At 36.0% G+C, this 12,778-nt stretch overlaps 1 protein-coding gene across 3 annotated transcripts in view; it reads right to left on the bottom strand.

The window, feature by feature from the left end:
• The window catches only part of GSK3B (glycogen synthase kinase 3 beta), a 210,601-nt gene that overhangs the window by 78,153 nt on the left and 119,670 nt on the right, over window positions 1-12,778 (bottom strand). For all 3 annotated transcript variants that reach the window (XR_008617494.1, XM_024120436.3, XM_024120438.3), the window contains exons 4-5: window positions 4,621-4,731; window positions 2,698-2,828 (exon numbers count right to left, since the gene is read on the bottom strand). Coding sequence is in view for 2 of the 3 variants with exons in the window: in XM_024120436.3 (XP_023976204.1) it covers window positions 2,698-2,828; window positions 4,621-4,731 (242 nt within the window). In the remaining variant the exon portion in view is untranslated. The remainder of the gene's footprint in view (window positions 1-2,697; window positions 2,829-4,620; window positions 4,732-12,778) is intronic.

Below are 12,778 nucleotides of genomic sequence, written 5' to 3'. Positions count from 1 at the left end.
TATCAAGCATCTTTTCTGACCACAATGCTATGAGACTGGAAATCAATTACAGGAAAAAAACTGTAAAAAACACAAATACATGGAGGCTAAACAGTGTGCTACTAAATAACCAAGAGATCACTGAAGAAATCAAAGAAGAAATTTAAAAATACATAGAAACAAATGACAATGAAAACATTATGACCCAAAACCTATGGGACGCAGCAAAAGCAGTTCTAAGAGGGAAGTTTACAGCAATTCAACCTCACCTCAAGAAACAAAAATAATCTCAAATAAACAATCTAACCCTACACTTAAAACAACTAGAGAAAGAAGACCAAAGAAAACCCAAAGTCAGTAGAAGGAAAGAAATCATAAAGATCAGAGCAGAAATAAATGAAATAGAAATGAAGAAATCTATAGCAAAGATCAATAAAACTAAAAGCTGGTTCTTTGAGAAGATAAACAAAATTGATAAACCCTTAGCCAGACTCATCAAGAAAAAAAGGGAGAGGATGCAAATAAATAAAATTAGAAATGAAAAAGGAGAAATCATAACTGACACTGCAGAAATACAAAGGATTGTAAGAGACTACTACAAACAACAATATGCCAATAAAATGGACAACCTGGAAGAAATTGACAAGTTTTTGGAAATGTACAATTTTCCAAGACTGAACCAGGAAGAAGTAGACATTTAGAGAAGAACTAACACCTATCCTTCTCAAACTCTTTCAAAAAATTGCAGAGGGAGAAACACTCCCAAATTCATTCTACAAAGCCACCATCACACTGTCACCAAAACCAGAAAAAGATATCACAGAAAAAGAAAATTATAGACCAATATCACTGATGAACACAGATGCAAAAATCCTGAACAAAATACTAGCATACAGAATCTAACAGCACATTAAGCGGATCATATACCATGATCAAGGGACTTATCCTAGGGATGCAAGTATTCTTCAGTATACACAAATCAATCAATGTGATGCACCACATTAACAAATTAAGGAATAAAAACCATATGATCATCTCCATAGATGCAGAAAAAGCTTTTGACAAAATTCAACACACATTTATGATAAAAGCTCTCCAGAAAATGGGTATAGAGGGAAACTTCCTCAACATAATAAAGGCTATATATGACAAATCCACAGCAAGCATCCTACTCAATGGTGAAAAACTGAAAGCATTTTCACTAAGATCAGGAACAAGACAAGGATGCCCACTCTCGCCACTCTTATTCAATATAGTTTTGGAAGTCCTAGCCACAGCAATCAGAGAAGAAAAAGAAATAAAAGCAATACAAATTGGAAAAGAAGAAGTAAAACTGTCACTGTTTGCAGATGACATACACTATACGTAGAAAATCCTAAAGATGCCACCAGAAAACCAATAGAACTAACCAGTGAATTTGGTAAAGTAGCAGGATACAAAATTAATGCACAGAAATCTCTGGCACTCCTATACACCAACAAGGAAAAATCAGAAAGAGAAATTAAGGAAACAATCCCACTTGCCATCGCAACAAAAAGAATAAAATACCTAGGAATAAACCTGCCTAATGGGGTGAAAGACTTGTACTCAGAAAACTATAAAACACTGATGAAAGAAATCAAAGATGACATAAACAGATGGAGAAATATACCATGTTCTTGGATTGGAAGAATCAATGTTGTGAAAATGACTATAATACCCAAAGCAATCTACAGATTCAATGCAATCCCTATCAAACTACCAATGGTATTCTTCACAGAATTAGAACTACACCACAAAGCTACAGTAATCAAGACAGTATAGTACTGGCACAAATGCAGAAATATAGATCAATGGTACAGGATAGAATGCCCAGAGATAAACCCACACACATATGGGCACCTAACTTATGGCAAAGAAGGCAAGAACATACAATGGAGAAAAGACAGCCTCTTCAATAAGTGGTGCTGGGAAAACTGGACAGCTAAATGTAAAAGAATGAAATTAGAACACTCCCTCACACCATACACAAAAATAAACTCAAAATGGATTAAAGACCTAAAGGTAAGACCAGACACTATAAAAGTCTTAGAGGAAAACATAGAAAAAACACTCTTTGACATAAACCACAGCAAGATCTTTTTTGACCCACCTCCTAGAGTAACAGAAATAAAACCAAAAATAAACAAATGGGACTTGCTCCTAGGAGCAATCAATATTATGAATTTATATCATTCCAAAAATAAGCTATGCATCTGTGTACATATGCCTATACTCTCTATGTTTTTAGAATACAAAAGGGAACATACTATATAGAGTCTTGACCTTGCTTTTTTGAATTTAATACTTCTTAGAGATCATTCCTTTTCCATTCACAGAGAGCTACCCAGTTCTTTTTTTAACAGCTGCATGTATTATGTTGTATTTATGATGTACCATAATTTATCTAGTAATTTTCCTACTGCCAGACATTTATATACAATTCTATGATAAAAATCCTGGTATACACAATATTTTGTAAATGTGTGAGTATTTGTAAGGGAACAGTTCCTAGGAGTTCAATTGCTGGATGAAAGACTAAAATTCTAACAGAAGTTACTGAAACTACCCTCACAAGAAACTGCACTAGTTTATAGTCCCTGAGTAAGGGTAACAAAAGGTAACGAAAAGAGTATACAGGGTGGGAGGGTGGGGTTGGAGAGGAGGGAAGGAAGGGAGAAGAAAAGACAGCTAGCTTACCTTCCAAAGTCACAGAGTTTTAAGACAGCTGTATCAGGATCCAACAAGAGGTTCTGTGGTTTAATATCCCGATGGCAGATTCCAAAGGAATGGATATAGGCTAAACTTCGGAACAGCTGATACATATACAACTGGAATAAAGAGTAAAAATTAATTGAATACTTACTTTCTATCCCAAACAATTCAGAGTTCTTACACAGGAAACAAAGTAACAGATTTCCAGAAAAGAATAGTGAAAAGCTGGGGATTGTTTGCACTCAGTCTTTCTTAAACAAGTTTTATGTCATTTCTCTATTCATTAGCTAATTATAGTTTAGTTAACCAATGTTATATTTGTACCATCTTTTAATAACTTAAAAAAGGAAAATATACAATGTGCTTTTATAATTTTTATTTTATTAACATCTCACCACAAACCTGTTTTTTCCCCTAAACACAGATTTTAAAACTCAGAGGGGTATTCCAAATCATGTGACTAACAAGTAACAATGTTTAGACCAGAAGCCAAGTCTTCTGTTTTTTAAGTTCATCATCCTTTGTCAGGGCCAGAGGTTATTGATACAGAGGTCTGGGAAAACTCACACGTGAACTGAGAAAATCTGTTATCAACGATCTATCAAGACATCAGTAAATCTATTAATAGCAACACCACTCTTCCTGTTAATATCCTTCAGAATTAAGTAGATTTCAAAATGCCATTTAAAAACAGATCCTAGATGACTACTGACATCAATTTAAAAGAATATTTATTTCAATTTTATTACAAAACAACATACACTGAGAAACCTGGTCTCTGTGGAAGAAAGAATTAGACTCTTGACTGCCGAAGAGGCAGTCTTTGTGAAGAAAGTGAGTATATCTTAAACCTTCTATTTGTTCCAAGGTCAGTGTTGTGGTTCACTTATAAATTTTTCTGACTCCTCACCTTCTGACCTCTACCCCAAAGTTATATACCATGAAAATAACTTTTGAAATGATTCAACTCAAAGATACCAGTATCTTGGTGAAAAGCACTGACATAAGGTATCATCTACATATGAAGTGGTCTTGACTCCTACAAAAATATACTGAATCACCAATTTACAGGAAATACTGAGGACAGAGGAACATATTAACACTATAGTAATCCCATCAGCAAAATCCATTTTATTACTATAAAGCTGAAAACTATAAAGTAAAAACTTCAATACTCAAAATATTCAGAATCAATGCCATTTTATTTTCTAGAGCTATGTGTATTAAAGGTAAAATGCAAAAAATTATACTTAGAAAGCTGAACTTTTAAACTTAACTCCTAGTTAATTTTCAAAATGTCATAGGTAAACAAATAATAATCTGTTTCTAATAATCTACCACAACTTCAGTCATAATTATGTTGGATAAATTGCAAGCCACTCTAACATGAGTTGTATCAAATAAAAAAGATGACATTGACATCAGGTACCAAAAATTAAATAACACCTTAATAGAGTCTGTGCATATTTAAAATTATGAAAAGTTTAAACTTCAGCTACCGACACCTGTATCTATAAATGGCAATGAAACATTGCATTTGGTAATATTTATAACCATATTTTTATAACTTTATAGGATATGCTTGCTCCTATTTCAGCCTGTGGCACAATAAGGGTTATAAGAAATTAAATTAAAAGGTGCTATAGGTAGCAAAATTAAAACCCATAATTGTCTGTGAAAAAGTTCATTTGTCAGAAAGATGACAAATATCTTTAATACCCACGTCATGAAAGTTTAAAAAGGTAAGACTTCACGCTTTAAAACTACAAAAATTTAATGAAACTCTAGCAATACCTACTTTGCAGCTTTCCCCCCTCAGAATGAGATGTAATAATACAGTTAAAATACACCCAGCACTCTCCCTTGTTCATAATAACTAAACTGTGAAATTGCTCCATTTTTACATACCTTAACATAGATCACAGGGAGCGTCTGTTTGGCTCGACTATAGTGTCTGGCAACTCTGTATACTGTTTCCGGAACATAGTCCAGCACCAGATTAAGATAGACCTCATCTTTCTGAAAGAGTTTATTAAAAACAAACAAGCCAAAAAAACAAGATTAGGAACTAGTCTTTAAATATTCAAATTAGAGTAAATTCTCTATACATTCACTTATTCAGATTTTTAAAGAAAAGATTCATGTGTTCAATTTTAATTATACAAAATTAATTCAGAATATAACAATAATAGTAAAATCAAGTCTACCACATATTTTTAACTAACAATTTCATGGCAAAAACACAGCCATTTCAAGACTTTTAAGATTCCTAGTCACATTTAAACTGTTATTTTGGTTATATGATTTTAGAGGATATTACCTGTCACAAAACTTCATATTTTCTAGTTTGAGAATCATTGCCCTTATATCCTATCAGGAAAGGTGTCATGGTAGTAAAATAAGTATTGAACTGGGAGCTAAGAAATGTGCATTTCTAGCCCTAGCTCTGCTAACTGATGTAAGCAAGTCATTTAATCTCTCTAGGCTTCCGTTTCTTCCAACTATAGCATGAAAAGTTGGACTTCAAAATTTCTCCTTAAAAAAGATTCTATGGTTATTTGATTAGTTATATTAGTTAATTAGTCTATAATTAGTAAAATAACCACTTGTCTTCTACAATTAACTAAAAAAAAAAAGAATAACTTATAAGGCAGCGAGTTACCATACTCACAAGTTTACTGCAGGTCATATGTTTAAACATCCATTCACATACCCTCACCCTGTTCATGTGAATAATATCAGATAAGCAAACAAGTAGAACACAAAGTTGAGAATCACTGTGTTCAAGTCTAGAACTGGCTACTGAGTAGGAAAATCTGCAGGTAAAACTTCACAATCTTCCCAGTTTGAAATCATCTTACCTGCCAAACTAAAGTGAAGAATTTCAATTTTCAGCATATATTGAGCATTTTCTATATGTCAGTAGTCATTGCAGAGGAAGTAAGGAAGTAAGGGTGCAGGTAAAAGACACGTCATCTAAATTGAGTATGAAAGGGGCATTTCAGGCAGAGAGAAAACTGTATTCAGGATGTGAGGTCGGGCTTCCCTGATGGCGCAGTGGTTAAGAATCTGCCTGCCAATGCAGGGGACACGGGTTCAAGCCCTGGTCCAGGAAGATCCCACATGCTGCAGAGCAACTAAGCCCATGTGCCACAACTACTGAGCCTGCGCTCTAGAGCCCGCGAGCCACAACTATTGAGCCCACGTGCCACAACTACTGAAGCCCGCGTGCCTACAGCCCGTGCTCCACAACAAGGGAAGCCATGACAATGAAAAGCCCGCGCACTGTAACGAAGAGTAGCCCCCACTCACTGCAACTAGAGAAAGCCCACAGGCAGCAACGAAGACACAACACAGCCAAAAATAAATTAAAAAAAAAAAAAAAGATGCGAGGTCAAAGAACAGAGCAGATCTCAGGAAACAGTTTAGTGAGGCAGCATGCCATTGACGCTACTACCTTTTCACTTTCCCTCAGTCTTTCATGTTCTCCTCTCTTCCCTCATATCCAGCTTAAATTCCATGGTCTAACATTACCCTCACTCTCTAACAAGGGAGTTAGTAAACAATAGCAAAGGCCTGTTTTTAAACTCCTCTCCCATCCTCACCCTCAGCTGATACCTTGCTTGTATCACTACATGTACCCATTTACCAGCATCTATCCCCAGATGCTTTTCCTTCACTACTCTAGAGATAAGCTTACCAAGCTCCTTTCTAAGGCAAACTCTGCTGCATGTAAACAAACTACTCTGCTTTTCCTATTCACACTCATTGCTTCAGTAATTTTTTTCTGTCGATTATTCTCTCTCTGTGAGAGCATTACCATCACCACATAAACTTCTTATTTCTCCCATCATTAAAAAAAATCTCTAATCGCACTAATCACCACCATCCTATTTTCTGGCCCCTTTAACAGCAAAATTCTTCAAGAGATGTCTAAACTGACTTTCTCCAATACCTGGCTCTTCTCATTCTCTCTAAAACTTACCCCAATAGGATTTCACCACCACTATTCCACAAGAATTATTCATCAAGATCAATAATCTCCTTGTTGCTGTATTCAATGCTAATTTTCAGGCATCATCTTTCCCTCTCTTTTACTTGACTTAGCACTACCATCTGACATAGTCGATCACATTCCCTTCTTGGAAACACTTGCTTCACTTGGGTTTTAGAACACTATACTCTTCTGGTTTTCATCCTACCTTAAAGACAGCTCTTCTGGCTCTCTATTTCTGGTTCCTTCTATTCTCCTTTATCTCTTAAGGAAAAGAAGATCCTAAGGCTGAGTCCTCAGACCTCTGTTCTTTGTGTAAGCCCACTCATCCAGTCTAATGGCTCAATACTACTATACACTGATGACTCCCAAATTCATATATATGCTGGGACCTGTGCCTGTAAGTCCAGGCTAGTATCCACTAGCCTGGACTTACAGGCAGAGGGGGAAGTTGGCAAGATGATAATGAAAGCAGTGTGAGCAGCTGGAAACCTCCTACAAGAATCCAAGGCCTAGACTAGAGCATAGGTAACAAGGATTTTTAAAAAAGGAGGTGGGAGACAGGTATATTGGCTAGCTAAACAAGAGAGTAATAGAGAACCTGAGAAACAAAGAAGTTTGGATTAATTTAACAGTCTCTAAATGTGGGCAACTAGGCAGGTAATGAGAAAAGGAACGTAAAAAGAGCAAAAAGGTGTGAGGGAAAAAGTTGAACTTTTATTTAATGAATATCAGAACATTTTAGGTAGCTTTGTTCCATAGGTGGTTGGAAATACATAGGTGGTTGGTCAAGTCAAACTCAGAAAACAAGAGTAGAGCATAGCTAGAGATTTAGGCAATAGCTGAAACTGTAAGAACAAGAATCACTCACCTAAGAAGAGTATATACAGTAAGAGAGTGAGGAAAGGACTGAGTATAAGATCCTTGAAAATTAAGAATGAAACTTCCCTTAAGACATTAGGAAACAACTCAGCAATGAGAACTAAGAGGCGTAAAAGAGCAAGGAAATACTAGCATCGAAAGATCCAAAGTTGAGTTTCAATAATGATGAGATGTGGAACAGCAAACTGTTTCAATGGCAGGAAGGATGGGATTGAAAAGGCTGTTGGATCTGGTATACCATGGTTCAGTGACGGTGTTGGAAACAGCAGTTTCAGACCATGGTGCCAATGGCAACCAACCTGTACTGGGTTCATGAGTGAGCAGATGGCAGGTAAGAAATAGGAGGCAGTTAATTTAGTTTGTTCTTACAAAATCTCTAGTGGTGAAAGTAAGGAGAGAGCTGGGAGCTGGTAACTTGAGGGGAAACATAAGTCAAAGAAAATTTTTTTTTTTTTTTTTTTTTTTGCGGTACGCGGGCCTCTCACTGATGTGGCCTCTCCCGTTGTGGAGCACAGGCTCCGGACGCGCAGGCCCAGCGGCCATGGCTCACGGGCCCAGCCGCTCTGCGGCACGTGGGATCCTCCCAGACCGGGGCACGAACCCGTGTCCCCTGCATCGGCAGGCAGGCTCTCAACCACTGCGCCACCGGGGAAGCCCCTCAAAGAAAAATTTTAAATGTGCTTTTTGCTTGTAGTTTTTAGTGGCTAAGAGACCCAAATTTATTTGTATGCTGACTGGATAAAGACAGAAAAGTTTTAAGAAACAAAAGAAAAGGGACAACTGATGAAACAAGGTTCTAGAACATCACAAGAACAGGAAAACAAGAACACAGAGAAGTTATACCGTGTAGTAATTAAGAGGCAAGGTTAGCATGAGTCACACAAACTACACGCAAGTTACTTAACCTCTTGAAGCCAGTTTCCTGTAAAATAGTGCTAATGATGATACCTACTTTAAAGGATTGTCATGAGATTATTAGAAATAATCATACACAGCTCTTGAGGCATATTACCTGGCACATAATACTTAATTTTAACTTTTATCATCTTTAAAAATAAACGATACCACATTTTTCCCCCTGTACATCTAAAATAAGTGATTAGGTGTTAGAAAGAATAAATAAAATGAATGTATGTCTGATGACCCTATTTCTTGTAAAATAAGAGATAGGTTATATGTAAACTGAGGGTAGCAAAAGCAATGCTGAGGGCTAAGGGAAGAAAATTTCAAAGATCAAGATTTAGGTAAGAATTAGTTCCAAGTGAAGGTGAGGTCTGATAAAGAGAGTAAACAAATAGAAAATGCTGAACTTGTGTTGAAGGGGTTGCTGTGTAAGTAGAACCCGAGGAATGGTAAGTCTTGGGTTTTGGAAGGGTCATTAATACAGATGCCAAAATTATTCTTTTTTAACTATTATTTGATTACAAGGTTTCTTGATTTTAATAAATCACTTGACAAAGTTAATCACATATATTTATAAATGACCTGGAGATGTGTATGGTAATTTAATTCATTTGCTAAATAATCATACCAAAAGTGAAGAATAAAAAAGACTAAAAAATGAATGCTAAGTTCAAGGGAGATTTCTAGGGCTACAAACTCTGTTCTTCCCTTGTCCTAATCAAATTATTGTAAATGATTTCCTTTATTAGGAGATGCAAGAGCAAATGGCTAAACAACAAATGTAAACGTGTGAAGCCAAAATGAAAAATGCAGTAAGAGGCAGTGGTTGGTAAATCAGATAGTACAAGACTTAACTAAAAGCATTATAATTAAAAAAAAAAAAATTAACAAGGTGCTTGCAAAATAAAACACATCAGAGGATGAATCTGGCAGTCAATTTACAATTTTCTGACTTTAACACAACCACCTAATGTTGCCACAAACCTAGGAAGAATGGCTTAAAATGGAAGACTAAATATGAATTTAAAGGACTCTGGTAGTCTAGAATGCTAAGCCAAACCCACAAAATAAAACTTAACAAAGATAAATATAAAACCCTATGATTAAAATCAAAGTATCAATTTATTATGTAGAATGACAGATTAAGACTTAGTAATTCATCTGGAAAATAAATGATAGGTGTAACTGAACAGAGCTCAAAAGGAATCAACATTGAGATGCAGCTAATGAAAAAATTTGATGCAATATTAGTTTACAGTAGAAGTATTGTGTTCAGATCAACAAAGATAATTCCACTCTACTTTGTACAGTTCAGGCTTCATTTGATGTACTGATGATATCCATTTTTAGGCAGTATATTTTATTCATAATATTAACAAAACAAAACACATCGAAGGAAGGTTATCGAAACCATGTCTGCGATAGGTCAAATGTTCTCATTTATTATACTATGAGAAATATGGAGGCTCAAATTGTATCTGGAGCAGTACTTTGCAGATTAATATAAGCTTATCTTTTTGCTCAAATAAATTTTATTTATTCACTCCATTAACTAATCAATAACTTGTCAATTTTCTTTAGCACCATAGAGGAGGTCTGTCCATTTTGTAAGTATAACTGTCTCTCTGACATTTAAAAATTGTCATTTTGACTATCTTCATTTTCTGAGACACTGGAGGTGTCTATACTCAAAGGCACTTTGAACAACCCTTCACTTCATGGCTCTGTGCTTGTATTCAAATCAAATCCACTTAAAAAATATAAATATACAGGGCTTCCCTGGTGGCGCAGTGGTTGGGAGTCCGCCTGCTGATGCAGGAGATGCGGGTTCGTGCCCCAGTCTGGGAGGATCCCACATGCCACGGAGCGGCTGGGCCCGTGAGCCATGGCCGCTGAGCCTGTGCGTCTGGAGCCTGTGCTCCCCAACTGGAGAGGCCACAACAGTGAGAGGCCCACGTAGCAAAAAAAAAAAAAAAAATATATATATATATATATATATATATATATATATATATATATATATATACAATTGGTCCTAAGACTGAAAACTAACAACAAGTAAAACTACCACCAATACCAATTTGAAATAAATGGGCTCAACATCATATTCTTTAAATGCTCTTGTTAAACCTACAGATGTTCTGCTGTAAATTAAACAGCCTCAGGAGTAATCCCTGAGGGGGAAGTGCCCATTCCTAGGAAATGTCATCACAGCAGAGAAACTACTATTTTCACGTTTCCAAAGTAGCTTTGTCTGGAGGTTTACGTAAAAGATAATTCATGAGACTGAGGATACTAATATTTCAAGAAGAAAGAAGAATCAGGATTCTGCATTTCTATCACTTGTAATTTTCTGGAAAATCTCAAGCCTGCTGTTTCCTTAATGTAATCTCTCTCTTTTGAGTTATCAAACAGAATGCCTGAATATTCACAGATTAGCAGTGAATTGTAAAGCCAAGTATAAAAATACAACATAAAGAGTATCATTTAGCTGGAGATACTGAAAACAGTCTATTAACATAATGAGAAAGTACTAATTTCAGAGAACAGTTACTAGGCTTCCAAATTACATGATGTACAACTTCAGGAATATTTCTCTCAGTGGTTCAGTTATCATTTTTATTAATAAACTATTTTCTAACTGCTGATAATCCCTCCTCTATGAACTCCACTCTAAAACTGTTCACTGAGTTAAGAAGTTTAAATGACAAAATTTTGATCACACCTAACAAAAACTCAGCAAAAGCTGTGATAACTTCATCCATTGGAAGACAGACATTACTTACTATGATGCTCTTACCCCCAAATAATTTTTCAAGTCAGGAAAACAAAATTGCTTGAAGCTGCAGTTTTAAGTAGAACTATGCTAGCATTCTAAAAATTTGATGGGATGCAAAGCAGCATATAACAGAACCCAGTAAAAAGACATCCAACAAAGTATCATGACAGCCCTGGATTCTCCTCAGAATTGGATTTAGGGAACTTGCACTAGCAGAAAAACCTTCAAAGTAGATGTCTTTTCTCTGATGAATGTGCCAGGCTGGCTAAAGATGGAAATAATACTAACAGTAAAGTGGGTGTGGATTAGGAAAAAGAGAAACATTCTTTTGCTTGGGAGACTGAGGGAGGGAATGGGGAAAGAGATGAGAACCTAGCATACAACAATGATTATGGCAAGCTTCAACCTTATCTCACACCTTCAAAGAAAATAAATACCAAATTTACATAAAAATGTACCAGAACAAAAGATGTCTGCAAATACTGTAGGGCAAAATATTTATAAGCTAATAAGGAAAATAATGTCAATCTGATTACATAAAAATGTAAAACATTTATACTACTTTCAAAAAAACCAGAACAAACCAAATAAAAATATGACAATTTGGAAAAGAATTTTGCTTACACATGACAAAGAACTAACTTGTTTTTGTTTAAAATGCAAATGGGACTTCGCTGGTGGCACAGTGGTTAATAATCAACCTGCTAACGCAGGGGACATGGGTTCGATCCCTGGACTGGGAAGATCCCACATGCCGCGGAGCAGCTAAGCCCGTGAGCTGCAACTAGTGAGCCTGCGCTCTAGAGCCCACGAGCCACAACTACTGAAGCCCACACACCTAGAGCCCGTGCTCCGCAACAAGAGAAGCCACCGCAATGAGAAGCCTGCGCACCACAGCGAAGAGTAGCACCTGCTCAATGCAACTAGAGAAAGCCCGCACGTGGCAACGAAGACCCAACACAGCCAAAATAAATAAATAAATAAATAAATAAATAAATAAATAAAATTTACAAAGTGCAAATGGCTCTTATAAGTCAATAACAAAAGACTAACATTCTAATAGAAAAAAATGGAGAGGGGAACAAATACATGGCCATACAAATGGCAAACAAAAATGTAGAAAGATGCTCAACCTCATTCATAATTAAAGAAATGCAATAAAAATAACAATCAGCTACCATTTCTTATATATCAAATTGGAAAGGAAAATTCAATCTGAGAAAACTAAGTATTGGAACGGTGTCACTGTCCAAAATGCACCATTATACACTTCTGGTGAATGTCCCAACTCTTGCAATCTTTTGGGAAGTCAATGGGCTAATATATTCATCCCAAAGTGAAGATGAACAGACACCCACTTTGACTCAGCAATGCCATTTCTAGGAATTAAGTCTATGAAAACAATTCCGTATGTGTATGCTTATGTATATGTGCATGCACACACACTAAGATGATTGAAGATTTGTGAAAAGATATTTAAAATAATCTATATGCCAGAAAGTAGACAT

The sequence above is a fragment of the Physeter macrocephalus genome, chromosome 1, assembly GCF_002837175.3.
Source record: "Physeter macrocephalus isolate SW-GA chromosome 1, ASM283717v5, whole genome shotgun sequence".
In the NCBI taxonomy this organism is placed as follows: Eukaryota; Metazoa; Chordata; class Mammalia; order Artiodactyla; family Physeteridae; genus Physeter; species Physeter macrocephalus.
This window is presented reverse-complemented; position numbering and strand designations above follow the sequence as displayed.